Source organism: Topomyia yanbarensis, chromosome 1 (genome assembly GCF_030247195.1).
Source record: "Topomyia yanbarensis strain Yona2022 chromosome 1, ASM3024719v1, whole genome shotgun sequence".
NCBI lineage: Eukaryota > Metazoa > Arthropoda > Insecta > Diptera > Culicidae > Topomyia > Topomyia yanbarensis.
This window is the reverse complement of record NC_080670.1, coordinates 27,234,771-27,262,366: the sequence shown is the minus strand read 5'-3', so window position 1 is coordinate 27,262,366 and position 27,596 is coordinate 27,234,771. Positions and strand designations below refer to the sequence as shown.

General features: G+C 43.3%; 2 protein-coding genes across 4 annotated transcripts in view; one reads left to right on the top strand and one right to left on the bottom strand.

Moving 5' to 3' along the window:
- The window catches only part of LOC131677165 (uncharacterized), a 137,779-nt gene extending 118,475 nt beyond the window's left edge, over positions 1-19,304 (top strand). The window contains exons 2-5 of one of the 2 annotated variants that reach the window (XM_058956845.1): positions 13,103-15,930; positions 16,461-17,654; positions 17,902-18,629; positions 18,697-19,304. In XM_058956845.1, the coding sequence (XP_058812828.1) occupies positions 13,103-15,930; positions 16,461-17,654; positions 17,902-18,629; positions 18,697-18,892 (4,946 nt within the window). In that variant the 3' untranslated portion in view covers positions 18,893-19,304. Of the gene's footprint in view, positions 1-13,102; positions 15,931-16,460; positions 17,655-17,889; positions 18,630-18,696 lie in introns of both variants that reach the window. The other variant, XM_058956844.1, reaches the window with a different exon arrangement.
- A 3,989-nt stretch (positions 19,305-23,293) lies between these two features.
- Positions 23,294-25,591, bottom strand: LOC131677164 (adenylosuccinate lyase). Of its 2 annotated transcripts, none has more exons than XM_058956843.1 (4): positions 25,336-25,591; positions 25,024-25,282; positions 24,387-24,967; positions 23,294-24,113 (listed from the first exon to the last, which is right to left on the bottom strand). In XM_058956843.1, the coding sequence occupies exons 2-4, from the start codon at positions 25,168-25,170 to the stop codon at positions 23,390-23,392; spliced, it is 1,452 nt and encodes a 483-aa protein (XP_058812826.1). In that variant the 5' UTR covers positions 25,171-25,282; positions 25,336-25,591; the 3' UTR covers positions 23,294-23,389. The 2 variants fall into 2 exon arrangements, with proteins under 2 accessions (XP_058812826.1, XP_058812825.1); XM_058956842.1 differs by having other exon boundaries at positions 25,024-25,260.
- Positions 25,592-27,596: the final 2,005 nt, after the last annotated feature.

Sequence of the window (27,596 nt, the reverse complement as noted above, 5' to 3'; positions counted from 1 at the left end):
TAAATTACGCACACCGCACCCTCTTCGATCTTTCGGGAGTATTATCCAGCAAAGAGAGAGTTGACCCTTGGCACAATAATAATTTAAACTAAAAGCAGTGGTTTCGAAATCGACTCGAGAAATCTCAATCCTCTTATGCGTTCCATTTTAATCTTCCTTCCTCTTCTCGATTATGCCAAAGTCCTTGAAATTATGCTCTCCGCAGGAAAGAGAAACGACAAGACAAGATTTGGAAATATTTGGTTTTATGATACGATCGACCATCGACCAAGTCTATTTAGTGTCGTTTTTTTTTGGGCTCGTGCGACGGTCATTGATCGCCGTCCTGACTTTGTGACCTCGACATTTTTTTTCCAGTTCGCGCCCAGCTCCGCCCGCCGGCCGGTCAGCTAAAGGAATTTTAAAAATTGGTGTTTCATTTTCTGTCTTCTAGAGCTGTTGAAATCTTGTTACCGTGTTACTGGTTTACATTGCGAATGTGGTTTTTATTCTTCGCATTCTGTGGAAACGCTGGAATGACACAGAAAAATTTAATTCTGTGCGAAATAGTTTTTTTTTGCAAAAATAACAAATAAAAATCCAGTATTAAGGAGCCTGAATGAATCATCCAGAGTCAACAATGGAGGATCCCGGATAAAACGTCCTTGTTCAAGAATTCAGTATCCTTGAATCCACCGTCAAAGATCTAGGATCCTTGGATCTAGGAGCGAGGAAGCTTGGATTTCCAACCTACGGGTTTGCTGACGATTACCAATTACCAATTACTGGACTTTGCTCTGCTCACATTACGTTCAGAGTCCAGAAAGCGTGCATGGTCTTCGGGCCGAGCAGACAAACTTTTGTAAAGATTTGGGGTCTCAAACCTAAATACATCTATTAGATTGACACGACAATTGTACGTCCAATACTGTCATACGGATGTCTTGTGTGGTGGCAAAGAGGAGAGGTGATGACGGTTCAGTCAAAGCTAAACCATCTGCAAGGAATGGCTATCTTGACGTTGGCTGATGCTTTCACCACAACTCCGACTGCTGCCCTTGAAGCCCTTCTAGTTATCATATCATTACACATACACTTAAAACAAGAAGCACTATCATGTGCATACAGACTGCAGGTTACTGACCTTGGGAACAGTAATCATGTTATTATTTATTTGTTATTTATTTCTTATCTTCGGTATACACCGTACAGACACATTCTAAAACTGTATATTTTATATTATTAACTTATATCTATGGTTGGAAACGTTAAAATCATACACTGAAGAAGCTTCGTTAAATCTGCGGCAACATCTTTCCAGTGGATTATTTTGTCCATATGAAGTACGGTGTAGGAATCCACAACAGAGTGGGGTTACGAAGAACACAAGGAGGCGCATACAAATTAACGCCCGAGAGAAGATCGGGACTGTCGATATTACCTGACAGCAAGTCGAAAACAAAAACTCTTTGCAGGAAGATACGGCGAGTCGCCAGACTCTGCAGACCGAGTAGCATAGTACATCTATCGGCATAAGGAGGCAACACAATTGGAAGTTTCCCGAGGGTGAATCGCACAAAACATCTTTGTATACGTTCTAGTCGGTCAATTTGAACGGCATGGTATGGTGCCCACACTTGCAGAGCATACTCCAGAACACTTCTGATCAGGGCACAATAAAGTGCTTTTAGTACGTAGAAATTATCGAAGTCCACCGTGTTCCGCTTTAAGAAGCCCAGCATTCCGAAAGCCTTAGCAGTTGTCGCGGTGATATGGTCGGAAAAGCTCAACTTCCTATCGAAGAGCACTCCCAAGTCACGGATCTTTCAATTGTTCTTCCTTTTAGGCTGTATTCATTACGTCCTGGAGTAAGCAAGCGTCCGAAACTGATTATTTTGCATTTACTAACGTTGACTTCCATTTCGTTAAGCGTGCACCATTCTTGAATAGTACAGATATCTTCTTGAAGCACTACGGCGTCAAGTGCAGCAGCGATAGTTCGGAAGATTTTGAGATCGTCCGCGTATAGCAATTTCCCACACTTGATCCGACTACAGATATCGTTAGTAAACAGAATAAAAATAAGCGGGCCCAGATGACTGCCTTGCGGGACACCTGTGGGTGTTCTGAATGTACTTGAGCGCGTGTTTTTTATACTCACGAATGCCGAGCGATCGGAAAGATACGACTGCAACCAGTTAGTCAGCCAGGTGGGAAATCCCAAACGCTTTAATTTCAGGATTGCGATGTTGTGCGGTACTTTGTCGAAAGCTGTTGAGAAATCGACGTAAATTGCTTCCACCTGATGACGCTTCTCGACGGCGGGAAACAACTTAGAAGTGTAAGCTATCAGGTTAGAAGTTGTTGATCGTTTTGTGACAAACCCGTGTTGATACTCAGAGATAATGCGGGATGCAGCTGCATACGTGACGTTGTAAACCAGCTTTTCGAGAACTTTGGAGAGACAGTTTAATAAGGGGATACCTCTGTAATTTTCGACGTTGTGAATATTTCCAGCCTTATGGATGGTAACGATAGCAGCTTCTTTCCAGGCGATAGGAAAAATGCCTTCAGCGAGAGAGCGATTGAAAATGATGCACACTGGAAGAGACAGTACGTGGGCGCAGCTTTTTATAAATTGGGGCGAGAGATGATCGGGGCCAGGCCCTTTCGACGAATCAACAGCAGTCAGAGCCTTCAAGACGTCAGCTCGACTTACAGTGGGACGGGGGAGATTTATGTTGTACGATGGTAATGTTTCCAAATACTCTTCCGAAGGGACGGTATAGTCGCTTCTAAACATTCCGCGAAAGAAATCAGCAAACAAATTTACGGTATCAGCTGGAAATTGCGCGCTTGCGTTTCCAAGGAAAACATCAGTGGGAGTACTACCAGATCGTTTTCTGCTGCTAACGAATTTCCAAAATTTTGCAAGGTGATCGCGAAGGCTATTTCGCACATGATTCAAATACTCACGAAAAGCGAAATTCCGGGTCGTTTTGTATTGCAGTTCTATCCGTCGAAGAGTAACTTTGTTTTCGTCTGATTTATGGCAGAAATAACGCTTGCGTTGTTTTGCAATTTGCTCCAGGCGTTCAATTCCAGACAAGCTTAGCTGCGAGCCTACGAGGTTGTTCTTTACCGCTATTAGGACGCCACCGCCTCGACGCAGATGACTGGCTGTTGAGTTGCGGTCGCAGCGGTATATTACGTAGTTCGACGAGAGCTCAGCGTTTAATATGTCTTCGCGCAACCAGGTTTCCGTTAGGACAATGACGTCGTAGTCACTAGAAGAAAGCGCTAGATGGATTCTTGTGTTTTCGTTCTCATTCCTCGCACGTTCTGGTAGTGAACGGAATGGAATCCGACTTCTCTTCAAACTCACGATAAGCTATGCCAACTGGCCATGTAGACGCCGTCATAGCCTTTTCTTTGAGATCCGTGGGCATGCCAACTTTGTAGGAGACAGAATTCAGCGTTCTAGGATCTCTGCCACGAGGGACCAACTTGACGACAGTGATATTCGAATTTCCGAGTTTATCCGCAGCTAGCTTGGTGACGCTTTCATCAGGGACATCGGGAGAAATTTCTGACAGGTACAACCAAAACTGTTTATCTTCACGATTCATAGCGATGGATGGTGTCAATGAACCGGCGGCATCAGTACCCCGTAGCAGCTTAGAAGGATTGGAGCCTGTATCGTCGTTGTCTCTCTTTCTTTTAGCAGAATTAAAGGAAAATTGTCGCGGTACAGGAACCGGCGCTTTTGGTACAGCGTCGATCAGTGTTAGACTTGTTAATAACAGCGGCAAATAATTCATCGTTTAATCCGCAGCATTTTGCGCAAAATGACGAAGAGCAAAAACCGCCACATTTTACAGCATTACGACCATCGGAAAATTTATCAGTGCAACTCTCACAAAATCCAGACATTCTACGATATGCGGTAGTGTAAGGGTTACTAGTTGAAATGCTCAGTAACAGATGGCGCCACTCACACTTTACAAGATGATGACAGGTATGCTTTTGGGTACGATTTTGTTGTTGATTTTGCTACCAGTCATACACGACTGTGGTTATAAATGGTTACATGGGGTGCAGAAATTCTTGCTCCCAACGATATATATATGGAAAGACAGAAAAAAACGCAAGTGGCCTGTTACACTGACGGATCTCTGATGGAGGGACGTGCTGGTGCTGGTGTCTACTGTCGTGAAATGAGATTGAAACAATCTCACTCACTAGGTAGATACTGTACTGTATTCCAAGTAGAAAATAGTGCAATCAGTGCTTGTCCAGCAATGTTATAAACTTCTGCTCCGATAATCAGGCTGCAATCAAGGCCGTTAGCTCGGAGGGACCACGACTCAAGCTAGTGATCGCATGCCGAATTCATATCGAAGAGCTAAGCTTTGTCAACACTATCGACCTTGTCTGTGTGCCCGGACATTCCGGTATTACTGGAAATGATTGGGCAGACGAATTGGCCGGGCCTGGTTCAGTGATTGACATCGTTGGTCCTGAGCCCGCCCTGCCAATTTCGACAAGTTGGATAAGAGAAAATATCCGGTCCTGGGCTTCGTCCGACCACCGCAATTATTGAAGAAATCTACAGACGTATCGCCAAACAAAAGCTTTTATAGAACAACCGTGCCGTGTGATTTCGATAAATCGCCTACATTTTTCGAAACTCCACTGTGACATGCTGACCAGGCTTTGGCCGACCGCTACAATTATCATATGGCAACTATTCAGCGAGCTGAGTCATTTTCATGTGATCTTTGTGAATCCGCCTACGGAACCTCATATCATCTGATATGTAATTGCCCAGCAGTAGCGTAATTATGACTTCGAGTTTTCGTCTATTCTTACAGACGACACACCGTGTTTGGACGACTGAAACTTAGAGACATTCTAAAGTTTCTTATCTAATGCGGTAAAGAGCTTTAGGCTTTCTTTGTGAGTTAAACTTACCAGCTGTTTGTTTTTATGCTGTCGTTCCTCTCAACTCTTTTGCTTCCGACTAGGGAAATGAGAATACATGACAAGGTACAAATCCCCGACTATACACAGGTATGTGCTATTTGAGCTAATATATGGTGGTTTCTGACTTTTGAATTATTGAGCCATTGTCGAAGGATACGGGATCCTTAAATCCTGAATCGAGGACTTTGAATCCTTAAATCCAGGATCCCGGATCCTTGAATTCTCGATTTAGTATACTTGAATCCATTATCAAGGAGCCAGGATTCAAGAATCTAAGATTAAGGATCCGGGAGACTTGAACTCAGGAGCAACAATCTCTGAATTGAATACAGGGTTAAGGTTCCAGGACCATCGAATTCAGAATCAAGGATCGCCAACATCAATCATCGCTGTATTTGGATTAATAACGTCTTCGGAGGAATTTAATCTCCCTAAAAGATATTTACCAACTTTCTTGCAACTGCATATATTAAAATTACCAATAACTTTGCTGAAGACACAAAGTCTTTATCTTTAATATCTTCAACATTAGTTCTGGTTGTTTGTGGATGATCCCTTTAACGCCAAATTATTAATATATCTTTTAAATGTCATTCTGGTAAGTTCGATATGTTTCGTAAAAAGGACATCTTTCTATATTTCAACAATGGCTTATCTCGTATATTTTCAACGTAATTTGCAATTTTGAAAAATAAAATGTTTCCAATGGTGATTGGGTTGTTAACGTGGAAACGGCCGTGTTTACGTCAATAGTGTTTTCGGACTACTCATCAAAAATAAGAAGGATTGTGATTTTCTACTATGATTTTCGTGATTAATCCTCCTATAAGTGAGATATCCGAATTATTTTTTTTTGGTAAAAGAAATCAGCTAACGTCATTGGAAAATTTGTTGAGATTTCTTTCACAAATATCTTTATCTTGTTTTTCATAAAAAAAATTGTAGCAAATAGAAAATGACGATCTCGCATCATCATGAAACATTTTGGTAGACATCATTGCTGTATGCTTTACCGTTTCCGCGTGACTAATTTTTCGCTCGTTTCTGGCGGAAAAACCACTGTGCGGTGTGGTTCTGCAAAGAACTGAGCGGATGTGTTGTTTGATCACAAACTTATATTTACCCCGCACCGCACAGATGAGATAGCAAAATCAAACCGAAATTTGGGCTTCAGCTCCAAATTCAGTGATCCATACTGCCTTAATGCTTTCTTCTGCTCGCTCATTCGGCCAATTAAGGAAAGGATCCCCAGGATCAAGGATCCCCCGGGTCAAGGATCCCTAGGATCAATGATTCCCAGGATCAATGATGTTCACATTCACGATCAAGGATGTCCACATTCACGATCAATAATGTCACCATTAACGATCAAGGATGTCCACATTTACGATCAAGGATGTCCACATTCACGATCCAAAATGACCACATTCACGATCAAGGATTCCCAGATTCACGATCAAGGATCTTCCGGTTCACGATCAAGGATCTCCAGATTCACGATCAAGGATCTCCAGATTCACGATCAAGGATATTTTGGTTTTGTACAAAATCAATAACGAGTGTTCAATAAAAAATACGATATCAAATGATCAAATTTAATATGAATAACAAAAGGCTCTATAACCCCAGCTTCTCGTATTCGGACAAAGGTCAAAAAGGCTCCGTTCGATCCCTGAGATTTTTTCACATTAGAAAAACTGCAAAATATGTATCAATTGCATCACGGAGCAGAAAAAATATTAAAAATAGGGGATTTTGCGGACAAAAAGACCCAGTACCCAACTTCCCCGCATTTTTCGATAAACAGAAATATCTCCATTCAAATACTAAGGTTTTTTCCTTTAAAAAGAGGTATGAATTGTAATTTTCTGAGTGCTACTTCAAAAGTTATAGCATTTAATATATTTTTCTTCCATTTTTTCCCATAGTATCAATTTCGAAAATTTCAAGCGAGGTGGGCGGGGGTCTAGAATTGTCCAAATGATGTGAAATTTGGCATCTGAGCTTACTTTGACATTTGTCACAATATGAGAGGGGGGGGGGGCCTTTGAGAATTAAAAAAAAAAAAACTTTTTTTTTGCAATGCCCTATTAGTCGCGATGCTCTCACAAAAGCGCTGGACGGCACTGACGTCCATCTTCCGGATGCAATTCCGGATCCTGGTGGTCAACTGCTTCGTATCCCCTTGGCCCTCCCATTATTTTTGTACACTAGGGCACTAAGGGAGCCGAAAAAGATGGGTGGGTAATGTCTAGGACATAACCGGAGTGTCGTGACTACTCGTTTGACTTGTAATTCAAATCGAATGATACTCAATGAAATATGTGGGAATGTTTCAAGTTATTCTTTATAATAATTATGGTGGTTCTGAAAAGAACCTTTGTTGTTGGCGTCTGCGTTGATCGGGGATGCGCTGGATTCTAAGCTCGTTGAGACATTCATTCATGAAATGAACAAATTTCATATTTTCTTGCTTTGAACTATCAATGTTAAAATCTCTCGAAACAACCATCGGAATCTTTTCCGTACAGAAATGAACACGCTTAGCGAAAAACTAGGGGCGGGTAATGTCCGGGACATAACCGCGATGCTCATATTCTTAAAATTCTGCTTGTATCTCCTTCAAATGGCTAAATTTTGCGCATTAAGTTCGATTCACCGGGCTCAGCGAAATTTTCCTGGGGATCCCGTTCGTTAGTATATTCAGCAAAACAATTTTATTACCGAGTTCTCCGCGTTGAATACAGGTCAATAATTTCATATAATGGTTTCAACATGCAGACAATGTACATGTATGACAGGTGGGAGTGTTCTGAAGTGGTTTTAGTGGAGGTAACAACATAAAATCATGTATTGGACATTTTACAATGATTCTCCTTAACCCTGCAAAACCACGTGGTTGGCAGCAGAGGGTTAAGTTGTTTGGAAGAGATGACAGTTAATATATGATAACTAAAAATATAAAATTGTTCTATAAATTGCAAAGTTATTGCCGCGTTGACCTGAAAATTTGTCATTTCATTCATAAAGGAACAATCATTGAAATTATGTCAATTTATGCTTTGCAAGATTTGAAATAACTTCGAAGTGTGGTCACGACACCCCTGTTATGTCATATACATTACCAACCCATCTTTTTCCATTTTGCCTTTGTCCTAATAAGGACGGTTTGTGGATAACTATGTTGATACAAGACGGGAATCTTTTAAAACAATTCAAACCTTGCAGACGATTGTTTTTACTGCGTACATCCATACGATCTTTCCCCTTTCGCAGCTCACGCCGAATGAGCACACTTTTCATCAAGCTGTTCCTATTTATTGACTTTACAATGCAGATGGAAGGATGTCCTTTTGTTCGATAAATGAAAATATTTTCATCATTCGTTTTGGTGTAGCTTTCGCTTAGTGGCAGAGTTGCCACATTCACTGATTTTCTTGGAAGGATTTGCAAAAACCTTCGGGTTTGTAGATTGGAAAAACATTTTCTTATGATTCACTGGTAAAAGTACAGAATTACCAAGTGCAAACTTAATAGTAGTTAATAAAAGAAACTTTCTAATTAAATTCTTTTTCCATTTTGCCTTTGTCCTAATAAGGACGGTTTGTGGATAACTATGTTGATTCAAGACGGGAATCTTTTAAAACAATTCAAACCTTGCCGACGATTGTTTTTACTGCGTACATCCGTACGATCTTTCCCCTTTCGCAGCTCACACCGAATGAGCACGGTTTTCATCATGGTGTTCCTTTTTATTGACTTTACAATGCAGATGGAAGGACGTCCTTTTGTTCGATAAATGAAAATATTTTCATCATTCGTTTTGGTGTAGCTTTCGCTTAGTGGCAGAGTTGCCACATTCACTGATTTTCTAGGAGGGATTTGCAAAAACCTTCGGGTTTGTAGATTGGAAAAACATTTTCTTATGATTCACTGGTAAAAGTACAGAATTACCAAGCGCAAACTTAATACTAGTTAATAAAAGAAACTTTCTAATTAAATTCTTTTTCCATTTTGCATTCGTCCTAATAAGGACGGTTTGTGGATAACTATGTTGATACAAGACGGGAATCTTTTAAAACAATTCAAACCTTGCCGACGATTGTTTTTACTGCGTACATCCATACGATCTTTCCCCTTTCGCAGCTCACACCGAATGAGTACGCTTTGCAGTCTTCGATGTTTTGGTGGCATTTTTAGTGGCAGTTACTACCGCTTTTTCAGTGACTGCGTTTCTTAGCCTTTGGCTGTTTGGCCTTCTCACCGCCACCACCTCCACCAACGTTTTTCTGCTTCTCTCCGATGGTAGCTGATTTGATTGGTCGTCCGATGCAGCTTCTCACGACCACGCACGTCTGTTATGCACTGCGTCTTACACACGTCTGGTTTTGAGAAAAACTGCGACACCCCTATTTATAGGTTTTATCATTAATGTTGATTCTCATTTAAAGTAGTTTTTGAACTATTTAAACAAATTTTATATAGCAAACAACGTATCGGTAGCAAGCGTTGAACGTTTTCCTTCCGATTTATGAAACAAGATTGGCAATCCGTTTAGTAGAAGAAAAGTTATTAACGTTCAAAATGTACGTAACGCTTTCGCTAATATGCACTACTATCGCTTTCTCGCTCGTTCTCGTGGCGTGCATGAGCCTTTCCTTTCCGTCCGACTTCTAATGGCTTAACCAAAATTAATATCCCGGCTTTCCCCCACCAACTGCTCTCGTCAAGCAACCCAATACGAATAATCATAGGAACAAACATGTAGTGGACCTTTATATAAACTTTTCATTATTTTATTGTTCATTTGCTGCACCATTTTGACGGCTCTGTGCGGGATGGGCTGAAAATTTTCACTTTTCCGAGTCGTTTTCGAAAGATTTTTCAAAACACTATTTTTCCGTTGATAATGAATATCCTACATATTCCAAAATTTAATACAACATTGGTACAAATATTTTCGACAAAATGCCGAAGAAATTGATTAAATCCATTCAGTACAACAAAAGATATAAGCGTTCAAAATCTTACATCATTTTTCTTCCGAAATTTTGAAAAGGGGCCCCTATATTGAAAGGTAAGTCGTTAGTCACGACAAAAATCCTCAATGGGACGGCACTGGGGCAAGTTGGACGGGTTTCTTTCTTTCGGCACGTATGGTATTTTTTTCGGCTCAAGATATTCCAGCGTCTTCTTGTCGTAATGGGAAGACGCCTTGTCCGGCCAGAAGACGTACTTCCTATCCGCATGATGCTCCTTTATGAACGGCAGAAGAATTTTCTAAAGACACTCCTCCTGGTACACTTGTTGATTGATGGCCAGACCGCTCGGCTTGCACCACGGCTTTGAAATCCCTCCGTACGATATGGCGATGTACAGAATAACATTTTCTTCAAATTTATGCTTAAACTTATATTTTACTTTGAAGGGTGTGGCTGACTTATCGCTGGAATAGTAGCTGTCATTACCTGGAATGTGGGTCGTCGAGAGCGGAAAGTAACTTTCGTCGTCCAGCACGAACCCGCAGTAGTTCTTCGTCATCCATCGGCACTGCGATTTCGCCCGTCAAACGGTGGGATAACAACATTCTCACAAGTTTCCTATCTCATGCCTCCACGCGAGTCTAAATCTATTGATGACATTTGGTCCTTAGACCGGCGACGACTGGGTGCTATCAGCCTTCTGCCGATAGTAGCAGAATGAGAGAGTGCGAACAGTTCTAGTCGAAAAAAAACATTGCCGTAAAAATGAATAGTTGATCGGAAATAAGCCCCAATAAGACTTTAATCTGACTAGTATCGATGATCACGGGTCTGATTTATGAACCTAATTTCAAGCTCCGTTATTGCTAACAAACCCGTGCAGCAGGTTAACAATCTTTTATATTTTCCTTCAGTATTCGTTATTATCGCTCGTATACTTGTATTCCACAAACAATCCGGAGTTCAAATTGCTTTTGTTTAGGGAACATAGGATACTCTCGGTGGCCGGCTGCCCAGAGTTTAAAAAGAACCAAAAACTAAACAAGATCTCTTCTTTTTCGAGTGATCGTGTACTCGAAGACTAACTAAACAACCACCTAATAAAATATGCTTTACAGGTCGCATCGCTTGCTTGGAGCGAATCCTAGACCTTATACCCTTCCAAACCACCAACTCCGCGACACCTATGGAAGAGTTTGATGAATCGTCGTCCTTCCGTTAAGTACGTGGAGCATCAACACTTCCCGTCTACCTTATTCTTTATCCTTCCTCGTGAACGATGGAGATGGGGGCGGCCGGCAATGATGGCTATCATGTTGTTGAGGTTTTAATATGGGTCGGATTGGTATGAATTCCTACTTACTATTTCCTAAGCAACTCTTATTAGATAATCAGCAGTCAAACATGATGAAGTCAGTGTGCAATCCGCCAAAACCATCGTCACAACCCAACGCAACGCAAATCCACCGGCACTGCGATTTCGCGATCGCTATCTGCCAAAGCCGAGTCTTTTTCCGACAGATGATGTCCCTAATCTTGAGGGTTCGGTGAATCAAGGTCATTATCTTCTTCGTCATTATCTTCGCCGGACAGCCGCTACCGGCCTTCCGCTCCACGCTCAGGGATGCCAGGATCCGGTAAACTGTACTTACGGGCACGTTTTCGTCTCGAAAGGGGTCTACCGTAAACTTTTTTTCCCACGATGACCATGTGTTTCGTAAAACCGTACAACACGCTCGTGGAGTGCTTACTGTTTCTACGCCATCTTCGATTGAACTGACAGCACCCGACATGCCACCCATTTCTAGGGAGTTCAAAGAGTAATGCTCTTGGAGAGAAAAAAGTTACGCTCTTTACGTTAATTACAGAAAGGTATTGAAATCATTCTCATTTTTTATTGAACAACCGTTATAAAGTTTAAAGCTATTTGTTCAAATGTCGTTCTCCAATTTTTGCGAAGATAGCCCTTGAAAACGGTATACGGAATTTTTCATTTTAGATTTAGTATCACTAATTCGCAGCATTATTATGTCAACCTCTCGGTCGTCGTAGTTCGTGAATATTCATTTATTGAAAATATGATATTCAACCATCCTGAGTACAAATGCGTTAAAAGCTATTGTGGTTGCCTCCAGAGTGTCAAGAATAGGTACCTGTAATGATGACGATAGATCAACTTTATATGTGGGACTACCGCACTAACAGTTTTACATAAACATAAGCATTCAAAAATCTATACCACATAAGATACTATTGTGAAGCTTCTAGTTTTATTCATTCAGGTGTGAGCGTAACATAGAAGCGCAGACGTGATTTTATGCAACAAGGCTGGTTGACCGACGTGATTTTTTTATGTTTTAGTTTTAGGGACGCCATACATCACACTAATCTGGCTAGGTAGGCAAATGTTAGGAAGGATACAAATTAATTTAATGAGTTTATGTTTAGTGATGTTTTTAGAGTACATATTAGCCTCAAGCTACAAGTGGCCAAGCTATTCAGCAATAAATTCTGTTTGTATAAACATTATGTAGGAAGAATTTTTGAATACGTGCCTCCGGTTCTTTAAACACGATCATTTCCCGGGTATGTGTATTGCGCAACTCGCACTCTACTAGATTCCTGTGATATTCTTATTTGCACGGTTCTATTCCATCACCACCATAAAATTTATTTTTATCGGTGTCAGTTTCGTATGTTGTCAAACTATTTTGATGAAGAAAAAACCGAAGATATTTGTCAAACATAAATTCCCACAAGATCATCTTTTCACTTATGACAAACCGATTACAAAACGAATCACGTTTCTCCTGTCCTTATAAAAATTCCTTTCATCTAGCGCAGTTATTTCTTGATAGCACATTTGTATCATAATCATAATCGACTAGCGTACGCATGTTTCTAACAATAAGTTCCTTCATTCTTTTTTATTACGACGCATTCGAGTGCACTATTTCTGGAATACAAATGCGACAAAGTGGTGTAAAAACACTCCACCGCAGTATGATTTAATGCCGCATTTAACACGTTTGCTATGGTTCCTAAGTGGCCATCAAAGGACGCCCCGGCTGAATGCATTAGCATTTTTTAAATCACATATGCATAACCTGTGTACTAGCTGATATTGACATCAACTTTTTTTTTCTCTCTTGCAGACATCAGAAAACCTATCGTGTTCAGTCCACTGCAACCGGGCTCAGTTCCCGAGCTTCAAGATCCGGACAGTTTTAGTGAGATCGATCTACACTCGACAGTTGACTCATTGAGTGCGGCTCCAGCTTCCACCGTTGAGTACAATCCCCTTCAGGATCTCGAGGAATCTGAAATCAAAAGTCTTGAGCCGAATTCATATCTGCAACAAACATCCGCTATAACAGCACAATTCGCAGCTCAGCTACCGACCGTAGCCTCTACTGTCTTTTCAACGTTTAGTCGAGTAATCAAGGGTTCGTCGCCTGGTCCTCAGCAGAATTTCGGTCAATCTGCACCACCGGTGGTAGAACAAGCACCTGTCATTCAAGCAGCCTACGACTATTCTCAACAACAGTTTTCGGGGACGCCAGGCTTTCAAAGTGCAGAACAGCAGCAACCGCTGCCACCACCTCCAACGTTTTTCAACCCAAAAGCCGTTAGTAAGTCTGGAATCGCTCAAACTTCACACACCGTGCAGACAGGATCTAACACCTATCGACTAGGTGGAAGCAAGAAGAAAACTTACGCCCACATACCTGGCCTGAGTACGGCTGGACCACCTTCTACAGTGGTAGCTCCCACTCAAAATCAAGACCTTAACCAATTTGTCCCTCATCAGGAAGTTCAAACTACAGTTCAATATACGGGAACTCAAGAACAACCAGCTAAGTCTGGTTTTTCGTTTTTCGAGAAGCTACCCAACCTACTAGAGAAAATTCCAAAGCCGGCGTTTGGATCTTTACCGCAACAACCGCCAACTGTTCCCAGCCCCGTTGATTACTTCGGAGTTCAGTGTTCTGCCCCGGAAGTACCAGCTTTCGGACAACCTTTGCCTCCGCCACCTTCAAGCCTCAGCCAGCCTCCAAAACCCGAAGCTACCGGCAGCTTATTACAACCGCTACTCGAGCAAGAATCACCACTAGAGTTATCAGAAAATTTACCACCCCCTCCCACGTTTTTCACACCTGCCCAAGTCCCAACTGTTCCCCAGTTGCATCAAAACCAACCATCCAAGAATCCCTACAGTTCAAGTCGACTTAGCAGAGGTGTCGGTCTGTATAAAAATCCTTTGGCTCCACAAGCATCTGCAGCAATCCACACTTTTCTACCGAATCAGGAGCCACCCAAAGCTACATCTCCTGCTAGCTTTTTCCAACCTCCTCCCTTCCATCAAGATTCTGTACCTACTTATCCCAGCCCGATACCTACATATCCAAGTCAACCGCCTCCACCGGTTCAATACTGCAATCCCCCCACCGCTTCAGTTCAATCCACCAAGCCCTTCGAACCACCATCCTTGATTCCCCAGCGAAGCAGCGAACCACTATCGACCGCGGATACCGGTTTCGCCAACTCCCGACCGCAATCATCACTAAGTGAATCGCTCAATCGCAAATCCAGCCTATTCACTTCGTTTGGAGAAAATCCACAATCGGAAGCAAAAACCATCCTCGACAGTCGTTCCAAATCAAGCGAAAACGTACTTTCGCCACCACCGCGCCCTAATTCGAATCTTAGTGAACCGGCACTGTTCAGCGACGGACAACCAATTAGTTTGTTCAAACCGGAAGTAACTCCAACGCCACCGCCGCCACCTGTAGCGGCGCCAGCCGGCGATGCCAGTAGTCAGCCTGCAGTACCAGCGCTTAGTTACTACAATCCGGTTGCAGCTCCCGCACAGCCACTGGCGGTAAATTTCTTCAACCCAGCGCAAGTTCCCCAACAACCATCTAGTACTGCCGCTCTGCCACCACCACCACCAACATTCGGCACCGTCGGTTCTAAACCGTACAATCTACAGAAACCTCGTAGAACTGTGTACGCCGTTCAACCAAATCTTGTTCCGTCAGTTGAACCAACTCAAAGTTCTCATTTCTTTAATTCTGCTGCTCCTCCACAAGCCTACTTTGAACATTCTGCTCCCCCAGTAGCCCCAATATCACTGTTCAATCCAATCGCTGTGCAACCTCAACTACCACAGTTGCAATCAAATCCGCTCTGTCCTCCGTTGAACACAGAACCGCCACACCCGCATCCGATTCCTCCAGCTTCATTCTTCAATCCGATTGCACCACGACCACAAACTGAAGACCACAACGCTAACCCAATCCAGCAACCAGCGGCACTGAAATCCACTGTCCCAGTCCAGCAAGATATCAATTCGAATCGAGTCTCCGCACCACCACCACCACCAACTATCGGCAATTTCTTCCTTCCCGATTCCAACTATCCAGCTCCAGTTGCTCCAGCAGACAGTTTAAACGCTAACTTTGCTTTCCTCCAAGTTTCCAACCAGTCAACACAACCCACCCCGAACTCTTCGGATTTTTTCAACAACTCGGTCCCAAATAAACCGACCTCAACCACGGGACAAACTCCGTCCCAGGTACAATTTTTCAACTTCTTCGGAGAACCACCAGCAGTAAACAAACCGGTCGGGCCTATTGTGTCAGCTAACCAAGCCACCTTCAATCAACCGCTAGCGAGTGCATTTTTCGGACAGGCTCAGGACAACGTTGATCATTCGACTGACGGCACCGTTGGGGAAATCGGCAAACCTTCGAACGAGGAAAACGACGAACAACCGATTCGGATTATTGAACCGGAAGAGCAGTCGGACGAAGCCGACGAGGAACAGCTATCGTCGGAGAGTACCGTGAATCGTGCAAGGGATCAGGCCATAAACGACAGCCAGCTGGACGACCGGTACGACGATCCGGTGGAACAGGAACGGATCGGAAACGCTCCGGAGCCGATTTTCAGCAGTGACAATTTGTTTGAATTTAAAAAGGTGAGTTTCGGGGAGGTTACTTTATGTAGTCCATAAGTGTGTTAGCATGTTATTTTATGTAGTCCATAAGCGTTGTAAAATTCTGAGCAAAGATGAAGAGTAAAACTCAGTTCCCATGTCATATTTCTGCTTGCGTTCAACAAAATTAGAATGGTTTTCGGCGTTCAACAAAATTAGAAAGGTTGTTCATTTGGCCTCATGTCCATTCGGCCTAATGTCCGTTTGGCCTAATGTCCATTTTGTTTTTTGTCCATTCGGTCTAATGTCCATTACGCCTTTTGACCATTCGGCCTAATGTCCATTTTGTTTTTTGTCCATTCGGTCTAATGTCCATTACGCCTTTTGACCATTCGACTTAATGTCCGTTCGGCCTAACGGCCATTTTGCCTAATTTCCATTTGGCCTAATGTCCATTTGGCTTACTGTCCATTCGGCGTAATGACGCTACATCCTCGTCTAAATTTTGTATCATCGACCCCGGAGTGTCCCTTCAGAGATCAATACGTTAACGAATGTCTTTCTCTTCACAGTCCGCTTTCGAGGACGATACCTACTCCAAGGACGTACTGATTGACGCCAATAGCAGTAGTATGGCAGCAATGACGGCAACGGCCGCGGCCGCTGGCACGGGAGGTACCTCGGCAGTCGCCGTTGACAGTTCGATGGCTTCGATCAGCGAAACTACCAACGTTGCTTACCGTCCGGTCTATCGGCATTGGTTTTTCAAACGAGAGATAGAATCCAAAGTTATCTGGACACCGTTCTCGATGAGTGACTCTCTGGCGCTGGAGGACGCCCTGCCGGTGATCGATAGAGAAGACGATAGCAGTCCGGTGGTTATTCACGTGGATGGTGGACGACACGATGTGGTAGTAAAAGAGCGCAAAATGACTCCAGTGTATTGGAAAGGACCCTCCCAAGAAGTTCGTAGATGCTCTTGGTTTTATAAAAACGTTGATTCCCGATTCGTACCATACGACGAAGAGGTTGCAGCACTGTTGGAACAAGAATACAAAGAAGCTGCTACATCAGGAGAGTGGCATAGACGAGTGGTCATTCCTAACGGGGAAACTGTAGTGTTCCACGGACCGTCAGTGATTGTTCATTTTCTGCAAACGCAAAACCCCGACTCGTGGGGTAGTACCTCCCCGGTACAGCCAACAACCAATAGGCCTCGTGTGGTCAAACGTGGAGTTGATGAGTTCAATATCGAAGATGGAGAACCGGAACGAATAGATCACCTGCTATTTATGGTACATGGAATCGGTGAAGGATGCGATCTTCGTTTCCGACCACTGGAGGAAGTGGTTGATGAGTTTAGAAGCATATCTGCTCAGTTGGTTCAAAGCCATTATCGATCTTCATTCGATCGAGGAGACATTGGTCGGGTGGAAGTGTTGCCCATTTCGTGGCACAATGATCTACACTCGGAGGAATCCGGTGTTGATAAAAAACTGAAAGCGATCACGCTGGAGTCGATTCCTAAGCTGCGCAATTTCACCAATGACACACTGCTTGATGTGCTGTTCTACACTAGCCCGATGTTTTGTCAAAGTATAATTGATGCTGTCGGGAAGTCGCTGAATCGACTCTACTCGTTGTTCTTGCAGCGAAATCCCGACTTCAAGGGAGGCGTATCATTGGCGGGTCACTCGCTCGGATCGTTGATTCTGTTCGATTTGCTGTGTCACCAGAAGGGACAACCGATGGAGACGGAAAATTCGGTGAGTATTTCAAATTGGGGAGATTGCCAAGATTTTTTCTCGGTGTATAAAAAATCTCCAGATAAATATTTTACTTTTGGAATGTAAAGATCTAGTAGAGTCTGAATACAATGTACAGTATCCGATTGAACCGTTTTCAGAATCGCAAAAAGTACTTTTCTTTCAAGAGATTCAAGAAACGAAAGGTGCCTAGAAACTGTCGCCCGACTAACAGACGTATCGTACTAACCCGTAGGATAAATTTCAGGAAAATCCGGACGGCGATCGTGTGCCAGCCATGCAGAGCAACAAGCATCATCCCAGCCACCGGCCGCTATCGCGCAAATGTTCGCAACAGATCAACTACGAGGTGGGACCAGCCGGTACGGGACAACCGTACATCGCATACCCGCAGCTTCTGTTTTATCCGAAAAAGTTCTTCGCCCTTGGTTCACCGATCGGCATGTTCGTAACCGTACGGGGGATCGATGCACTCGGGTTAAACTTCAAGTTACCCACATGCGAAGGTTTCTTCAACATTTTCCACCCGTACGATCCGGTGGCGTACCGAATCGAAGCCCTTGTCAACCCGGAACTGAGCGGTCATCGGCCGGTTCTGATTCCCCATCACAAGGGCCGCAAGCGGATGCATCTGGAATTGAAGGAAACAATGCTGCGTGTAGGAACCGACCTGAAGCAGAGAGTGTTGGACACATTCCGAAACACCATGGATGCCGTCTACTCGATTACTTCGCTAAATCGACCTGACCAGAAGGCGATTGAGCACGAGGTGGATAAGGTGATCGAACACCAGCTAAAATTCGAAGCCGGTTCTTCGTCGACTACAGTTTCGTCTGGTGATTTGGAAAGCAGTGAGACGGATTTACCCCTTGGACAGCTGAATCAGTCACGGCGAATCGATTATGTATTGCAGGAGGCTCCACTTGAGTTTTTCAATGAATATGTGTTTGCGCTTACCAGTCATGTGTGCTACTGGTGAGAACTCTACTCGCGGTTGTCGTCAAATACACAGTAATCTTTATGTTGCTTTACTTTTTTTTAGGGAATCGGAGGATACTATGCTGTTTCTTATGAAGGAAATCTACTGCAGTTTAGGGGTGCAAAGTGACAACCAGATTCCCCAGCAATCGATGACCATTGAGAGGCCCATCGCTAGTCCGACCCCATCCACCTCGTCGCACTCCAATTACAATCTATTTCCTCACGCTCAGCCAACGCCGAGTGTGAATAATCGATAGGGAAGTGAATATTGAATGAGCGCATCGTTGACATCATTAGTGACAGAGTTGCTTTTATACGGACCTGATGCATTATTGTTTTCTTTTTTATTTTTAAATAGGACGCTTTTCTGTTGAATATGTGTGTAGTCTCAACCGGCGAAATGTTATTTACAATCATTGGACAAAGTATGTGTATGCTTTTCTTTTTTGTTTGCAATTACGAAATCGTAGTCAATAAAATGAACACATCTCTGATAGTTTTCACTGGCTTTATGCAGTCAGTGGCTACGATTATATCTTGAACGCAATCGTTTTAGTTAAGAGCTAAGTTACTGAAATATCCCATTCAACGTTGCTTACTGTAAGATAAAACTACCCGTAAGTATGTTCAATATTTTTATCGAGGTATGAAACTAGAGCATAAAGGAAAGCACTTCATGTTTTGTTTGAGGCAAATCCGAAATTTCCTTGGTTGCAGTACGTCAAAAATTCATATCTACATCATTCCATTTAGTTTCTGACAGCGGTGTTTTATTAGAAATTCTTATTTTAATGTAGAATCGTGTAAAGATTCACAATTCAGGTAAGCAGCATCAAAATTGTACAATCTAAATCAGTGGTAATCTAGACAGTCGGGCTGTGACAGTTGTGCAGTCTAGTCTTGAGGAACCTCAAGAGAAACATAAGTATGTATGCCGAAATTTCGAACACCGAGGACCGAGTCTCGTATACCATTCGATTCAGTTCGTCGCGTTTTTTCTATAGTAAGGTTTTAAAAGTTTCAAGCCTGGTCTGTAGTGGGACTCATTACTCACTTTCGTGCCTAACCACTAAAAACACTCCTTATTCTTTTTTCTCTCTTCACGGGACTGCATTCTAGGTATTGTTTCGTTGGAGGGCTCGTTGTGCTCTCGTCGCACCTCTTTCTTCTACTCTATCTCGGATCCTCACTTGGTCCATGGAATTGCTCGACCTTTAAGTTTTGATTTAACTCTATAGTCGAATAGTCCACGGTGGTGAATCTACCCTATTGTGAATTTCCCCCGCGGTAAATTTCTCCCGATACCGATATTCGTTTCCGTGAGACATTTAGCTACCCGCTTCGTCCCGATCTACTTGGTATAGTTCCTGGCGGTGGACCTAGCCTACTCAACAGACCAGCCAGTAGGTGCGGAGGTCTGTCCAGTGATTCCGGGTCGAGCGTAGCTTCAGGTTCACTGGCGTCCCAATGACTAACTGCTAGGTATTCGTAGCGATCTACACGCTTTAGTCCCAGGCGGTGGATCTAGCCTACTCACGAGCTCCGTTAGTCGAGATCGAGAAATGTGTATCGTAATCTACTCGGATATTAACTGGCAGTAAAACCCTACTCCGACTGAGACCCCGGCTGCGTAATTTCTCTCGGTACCGATGTTTGTTTCGCGTGCCAATTAACTCCCTGCCAAATAGAATCTACTCTACTGTGAATTTCTTGGTGGTGGATTTACTCCGATACCGATGCTTGTTTTCGTGAGCCATTTAGCTCCGCACTTTATTCCGATCTACTCAGTCTGGTCCCCGGCTGTGGCACTAGCCTACTCAACGGGCCACTCAGTAGGTGCCATAGCCTGTCCAGCGATTCCTGGTGGCTACCAGTTCACTGGCCGGCGGTCTTTCTAGCCTACTCACGAGCTACCCGAGGGCGATTCCGATGGAGCCTGGTGTCTGGTTCTCTGGCGCCCTAAAATCTCGAACCCACCTGGTCCCCGGCGGTGGATCTTATCTACTCCGGCGGAGATTTCCCCTGCGGAGCAATTTTTCCCGAACCCGATTTGTTGTTTCGCGGTGGTTTTCTAGTCGACGGCACTACTTTGTTGGTCCCTTCGCCACTTACACTTAGTATACTCGTCACTACTCTGTAGACCACCTCCCAGATAAGCTCATCGTGGCACATCTCTACGACGATATTGTCGACTGTCACACCAGGCATACCCCTTCGAAATTCTTCAAACCTAGCACATTCGAAGACCACATATTCCGGCGTCTCTTGCACGTTCACATACTCCGAACAAAGGGGTGACGAAGCATGTCAAACCGAAACAGGTACTTCCGGAAGCATTCGAGCCCGGACAAAAACTGCATCAAATGGAAGTTCACCTCTCCATGCTTCCTACGAACCCATGCCGACACACTCGGAATGAATCAGTGGTTCTACCTTCCCTTCTCCGTGTTGTCATATTCTTGCTGCCACTTAGCCAACAGGTCTGCTCTGACCAGTCTCCTTGCATTTCGTGTATGCATCCGCTGGTAGCATTCCACGTCCTTCGTCAGTGATTCAGATGTGAATCATTCCGGCAATGACGAGTACCGCCTCCAACGATATCGTTCTGTACGCGCTCGTGGCACGATCAGCCATTGAGTTCTACAAGATGACGACACGAATGAACTTATGATGAATGAAGTTCATGTTTGACAATTCTCGGTGGTTTGTTTATTTTGTCAGTTGCGTGAGTGCGAGTGCAACGGGTGCCTATCTGTTACATTTGAACTAACGTAACTACCATGTAAACAAACCACCGAAAATTGTCAAATGAAGTTCATCCGGCTCATTTTGTGGGGTTATGTCGGTTGGTGTAAAACCTCCCAGTTAAGCTCAGCCGGAATTGATCTGGAATTCTGGCTGGTTCCAGTTCGTACACGGGCTCCAGTGACACAACCGATTCTAACTAGAATCGGTTGTGTCACTGGAGCCGGAATACGAACTGGAACCAGCCAGAATTCCGGTTCATTTCCGGCTGAGCTTAACAGGGCTAATTAGGCGAAACGTGCTTGTCAATTTCGACCGGTGCCGTTTTGAGTTCAGCGCAGCAATATAGGCCGCTACAGCCATCAAGGTTTCCACGATTCCTATTGTCTCAGTCGTCAACATTTCCACTTCCTCGAGGGTCTCGCCGGCTGTCGTCAAAACGTCATCTGCGATCTCGACTCCTCTGAGCAGTTCCAGTGTTAACATTATGTTCGTGTCGTAGACGAGTACTCGGTTCTGAAAGTGACTTTTCAGAACCTACCACAACCAACTGGCGCAATTTAAGGCGATGTTCACGTCGATCGTTATCACGGCGCATCCGTTGCTTCGAAGCTTTCTCCGCGAGTGCGATCATTGTGCGGATAGCGTTCACCGTCGAGATCCCTTTTCGGAATCCCAACTGCCTCGTAGTTCGTCAATCTGTTGAGGATGACCCTTTCCAGAAGGGTACCAAAAGCCCGAGAAGTCTTCCTTCGGGATCCGAATCAGTGAAAGACACTGATGTATGGCACTAAATACATAGCTCGAAAATCATAAAATTGAAGATGCTTAAGCTGTTTTAGGTTTGAGCCCCTAAAATAATATTGGATTTTCGTAAAGTTCCCTTGCGTTTCCTGTCTACTTTGTACTTCTGCCTGAGTCAGATGCACAATCGAGGCAAGTGAACAACAGCTAGCAACCTCTCGATCTAGTGTGCATTGTCTCGAGAATAAAGAAAACACTGTATTTATTCCTACCATCATGAGTAAAGTTGACGAACAAGTTCTGCTCCGACCCAACGCTTCCGTCGTTGATTTTAAATTTTGTTCAATACGACCGAGTTTTCGTGAAGTGAAAATACAGCTTAGGCTCTTAGGCTTAAGGAAGTCCGCAATGCAGTATTAATATCGTTAAACACGTTAGTCCCAACCGAATGTTTCGTTTTGCAGAACAACTTAAAACACGTGGTTGAATGTGACAATGTTAGAATTTAGATTCCCGTGTATATAGAAAATGAATGTATAGAGGTAAGGCTACAGGACCTATCACTGTGTACTTCTCCTGAGCTAAATGAAAAATGCTCAGGAAAGTAGAATTTGAAAAATCTGAAACTTGAAGAAATTTCTTCCCGGGTATTACTAATGGTGTTCTTGTCATGAAGATGCTGGTTGACGACGAGAAAGTAATTGGCGAGAAAGTAATAACACGACAGATTTACACTGGTCACCCGTAAGTGCAAGGAGCAGGAACAAGAACATCTGAGCGCGAGCAGCAAGCCAGCTTTTACGATGATGACTTTGACGTGAAAGACAGGAGAGAATTAAATAGCCTTCCTGACGCAGTAGGCGAACAGACAAACGTTTCTCCGCCGCGGAAGAAAGTCTCCGCGAGTAATAAAAGCTGCGAGCACGGGGTTCAACGGATAATCAATATTTGTTTTATTTATATTTTTACATATTGTAAACATATCGAAGATCCACGGCACCGTTAAGCTACCGCTGAGCCGTATCAAATAAAGTAACTAAATTTAAAAAAAAACCCTTTTTGGAAAAATACAATATTTTGAGATTTTTGGAAAATACGAAATTTTGAGAATTTAAATGCATTTAAGGCTTAAAGTACAAAATTGCAAAAAAACTAAAATATTGTAACAGTTGATTTGAAAAGAACAACATTTATTTCCGAGTATTTTTCCAAAACACTTCATTGCTCATAGCATGAAAATTGAACAACTGTTTGAATCTAAACGACTAAATAGCCAGCCCAACCGACTTGCTCTCGATATTGCTACCATAAGTGGCCACCACTGGATCGACTTCCTCTCGCACGAACTCCAGCACCTGATCGGCAGCCCGGCCAGTGAACGTCTTCGGATCCAAAATCGTATCCAACTCACCCAAAATCGGTGCAAAGTATGCATCGGCTTTGATCCGCTCCACCAAATCGTTATCCCGGCCATGCTGTTTAACCTGTGCCCCGGCCTCGTGCGACAGAACTCGAATCTTTTCGTGACAAACCTGCCGGTCACCGCCCGCCTTCACCATAGCCATAATCACGTTCTCGGTCGACATGAACGGTAACTCCTGGGCAATGTTTCGCGCGATCACCTTCGGATACACGACCAGACCCTGCGAAATGTTCAGTAAAGTCAGCAAGCAGGCATCAGCCGACAGGAAGGCCTCGGACAGTGTCAACCGACGGTTGGCGGAATCATCCAGTGTACGTTCCAACCACTGGACGGCTAACGTGTTGGCGGAGTTAGCATGTAGCGTGATAAGGTGTCTAGCTATAGCACAACATCGCTCCGATCGCATCGGGTTTCGCTTGTACGCCATAGCCGAGCTGCCGATTTGGGTTTGCTCGAACGGTTCTTCGATTTCCTTTCTAGATGCCAGTAGACGTAGGTCTGAGCACATTTTGTGAATTGTAGCGCCAAGGCTAGACAGGGCTGAGACAATTTCCAGATCCACTTTCCTGGAAATGTAAGAAAATGCAACATTATGCACTATGCAACTGTTATGAATATCACGGTAAAACAGTAGCCCAAGGGTCGGGCGTAGCGTAGTTGGTAAATCGATTGCCTTGTACGCAGCGCACCTGGGTTCAACTCCCGACCCCGCGCATAGGGTTAGAAATTATTCATAAGAAAGATTTTTCTAACCCGAAGAGGTGAATGACCTTAAAGTTATAAAACCTCTATAATGGAAATAAAAAAAAAGCCCAACAAGGTATAGCAATCGTACAAACCTAGAATAAGTCTGCCCTGTGACGGCATAATAGCGTTCAAAGCCAGCCAGATGGGTCACCCTTTTGTCGAGAAGTTTCACCTTCTCGCCATCATTGTTGAACAACTGCAGGAAGGAAGCTTGTGTTCCGGTTGTCCCTTTCACACCACGGAAGCGCAAATTCTCCAGACAGTTTCTCAAGGCCCGTTCGTCCATCAGAAGATCCTGAACCCACAGGGTACAGCGCTTACCAACCGTCGTCAGTTGAGCCGGTTGAAGATGAGTAAATCCAAGCGTTGGTAAGTCTCGGTATTCAACGGCAAATTCCGACAATCGTTTTATCACTCCCACTAACTTTGGCAACAGTACGCGTAAACCAGCTTGCAGCACCAGTAGATCGGTATTATCACCAACGTAACAGGACGTTGCTCCCAGATGAATTATAGGCGCCGCAAGGGGACACTGCTTGGCGAATACGTGCACATGCGCCATCACGTCGTGACGGGTTAGCTTTTCCTCCTCGGCTGCTGCTTTGAAGTCAATGTTTTCGACGTTTGTCTCCATCTCGGCGATCTGGGTATCGCTGATGTCAAGTCCAAGTTCCTGAAAATTCGAGTGATGTAACATATGGTCGTACTTTTAATCCATTCGAGACTAACCTTCTGAGCCTTGGCCAGAATGATCCACAGTTTCCTCCAGGTGGAAAACTTGTACTGCTCACTGAACAGATACTGCATTTCGTTGCTGGCATATCGAGTGCTGAGCGGTGATCGGTAACCGCAGAATTCCGGGTTGAAGGTTGACATTTTCTTACTTATTTGAACAATGTTTGCTCTGCAAGCTTTCGTTACTAAATGGCAATACGCAATCGATCGAATCCGATTCGAGGATGTTTACTAGAAATATGCAGATAAGTCACTGCGTTTACTGGCTTGTTATTAGCTATAGTGTATGTTGTGTTGTTGACTTACCCCCTTGATAAGAGTTGTGATAACGTTGTAACGAACTTACACTGTTGGAGCTGATATACAATTCCGACCACCTCTATTGAACTAGTAATATAACAGCAATAAACAACTACGCATAAGTAAACATGCGATGTCATAAATTGAAGCTAGTTTGAGTTATTCCGATTACGTATCACGTGTTGATCGAAGCCGGGTCTGGAAATCAACGTAATGCGATCCTCCGGACAAAGAATCTAACATAAACATAGGCGAAATTTATGTAAACAAAAAAAATTGAAGTTACAAAACCCATCATGATAGGTATTTTAGCGTTAGTGTGTAAGAGGCAAAATCAATGATCGTTTAAATGTCAAAGCTGTTAGGGTACGTATTCCATTATTGGGCCTTCTTCGGCGTGTTTAGAAACCACGACGCGGATAAAACTTAACAAACAATCATGGAACAATCGACAGCATGGTTATTATTGTTCCCACGTTGTTCGACGCAGAGTTGATTTACAATAAAACTTCATGTGCCATCAAATTTCATCATCGAACAACTAAAAGATATAGTAAATTAACATTAAATACTGTTCTTGAGAAAAAAATATATGGACCAAGTTGATTTTTTTAATGTTAACCCTCATTTTTACTATAAAAAATTACAGTAGAAACGTTAGAGTTTATTGTTTTGTAAGAAACAATTTTGTCATTTTTTCCAATTTTGGACTTCAGCAGCGTCAGCATTGGTCAAGTGCCGTGGTTCTGAAGAGACGAAGTCGAAACGCTAACATCTGTACTAATTACAGTTAGGTTTTGTGCCCTTTATGCATAAAGAAGGTTTTAAACTAGGTATTAAACCGATTTTCTCCTTGGGGAGTAATCTAGCATTTTGTAGAGAAAAGATGAAGCTCATAATGTAACTTAATAAAATAATTGAACTAGAATGAATGCATGATAGCAATTTAAGTAAGTCTTTGCTTTAGCCCATTTTCTAAAGAGGGCGGCCTATTTGAATAATTTTTGCACTGTTATTGTTTGAACTGAATTTTATATTATATCTGTGAAATTGGATATGACAGTGGATATACGCTCATCGCTGCAACTCCATCTACGATTTCTCGACAAACATATGATTACGGCCTAAAAGCCAACTGTCAAAATCCACTTTGAATGGAAATTCCGGACAAACCGTTACACGCTAATCACAGATGTTGGTAGTAAATTAAAGAGAAAAGTTTTCTCTTTCATAAACTGTTGTGAACTGTGTTCGACTAGTAACGGTTTGTCTGGAATTTCCATTCACAGTGGATTTTGACAGTTGGCTTTTAGGCCGTAATCATATGTTTGTCGAGATTTGTGCAAGTGTTTGTCAGAAAGTTCCGATAAATGGGCCAAACATGGGAGGTGCCGATATACGAGCCTCTAGCTAACAGAAAAGGACCGCAGCAGAAGAACCAACCCCATAGAAATTTCCCACCGACTAAATGTGCATACGTCGGCACAATCAGCTGACAATGCCACCAATTAGGCTCTGCACGTTGATAAAGTCGACATAAATTTGACTTTTACTGTGAGCCGTGTTTACCAACATTGCTTCACAGCTAAATGGCTGTGTTCATAAACACGGCTCACAGTAAAAGCACTGAGAACTGACATACAAGTAAACTTTTCAACTTGTGTAAGAAAAATAACTGTCGTTTTGAGATGAAAACAGCAAGTAGACACTTGCCACTGGTCGGCGCTTCGATCGGCCAGCGATCACTATACAGGACTTGTAAGCAAACTTGGATACAATGGTGACTCACGCATGCAAACCTGTATGCGATGGTGATTTTCAACGTATTTTCATTTAAATGTTTACACAGGTTTTTCGGGAAAGTTTCTTCTGGCTTATATGTCTGTTCTCTGTGGTAAATGTCAAAGTTATGTTGACTTGGACAGCGTGCACAGGCTAATTAATCGGTCGATTGTTGCACCGCCTTTTATGGGGGTTTAACATGGACGTCTGCCGACGCGACAACCGACTAAATATGACCGACGAAATATGTTGAAATCGGTCTATTTCAACCAATTAAATCGATCAATTAGACCAGATTCACACAGATTAAATCTGGCGATTAATATGGTGACGAAAATTGTTCACCGACGAAACCCAACTTGGTCGGTTAATAAATCTGTCGACCTCGAAGCACCCGATTTCGTCGGTCGACTGGGAAATTTATTAACTGTCAAATTTTCTATGGGGGACAGCTGTTTTCCCAGTGAGTTGAAAGCATTGCCATT

What these genes read in the sequence shown, in the direction of transcription:
- LOC131677164 (XM_058956843.1), bottom strand. Translation starts at nt 25,170, where the DNA reads ATGTCAACCTTCAACCCGGAATTCTGCGGTTACCGATCACCGCTCAGC. An exon ending in TTCTGGCCAAGGCTCAGAAG is followed by an intron (nt 24,968 to 25,023) that starts GTTAGTCTCGAA and finishes TCGAATTTTCAG; the next exon opens with GAACTTGGACTTGACATCAG. An exon ending in ACAGGGCAGACTTATTCTAG is followed by an intron (nt 24,114 to 24,386) that starts GTTTGTACGATT and finishes TTACATTTCCAG; the next exon opens with GAAAGTGGATCTGGAAATTG.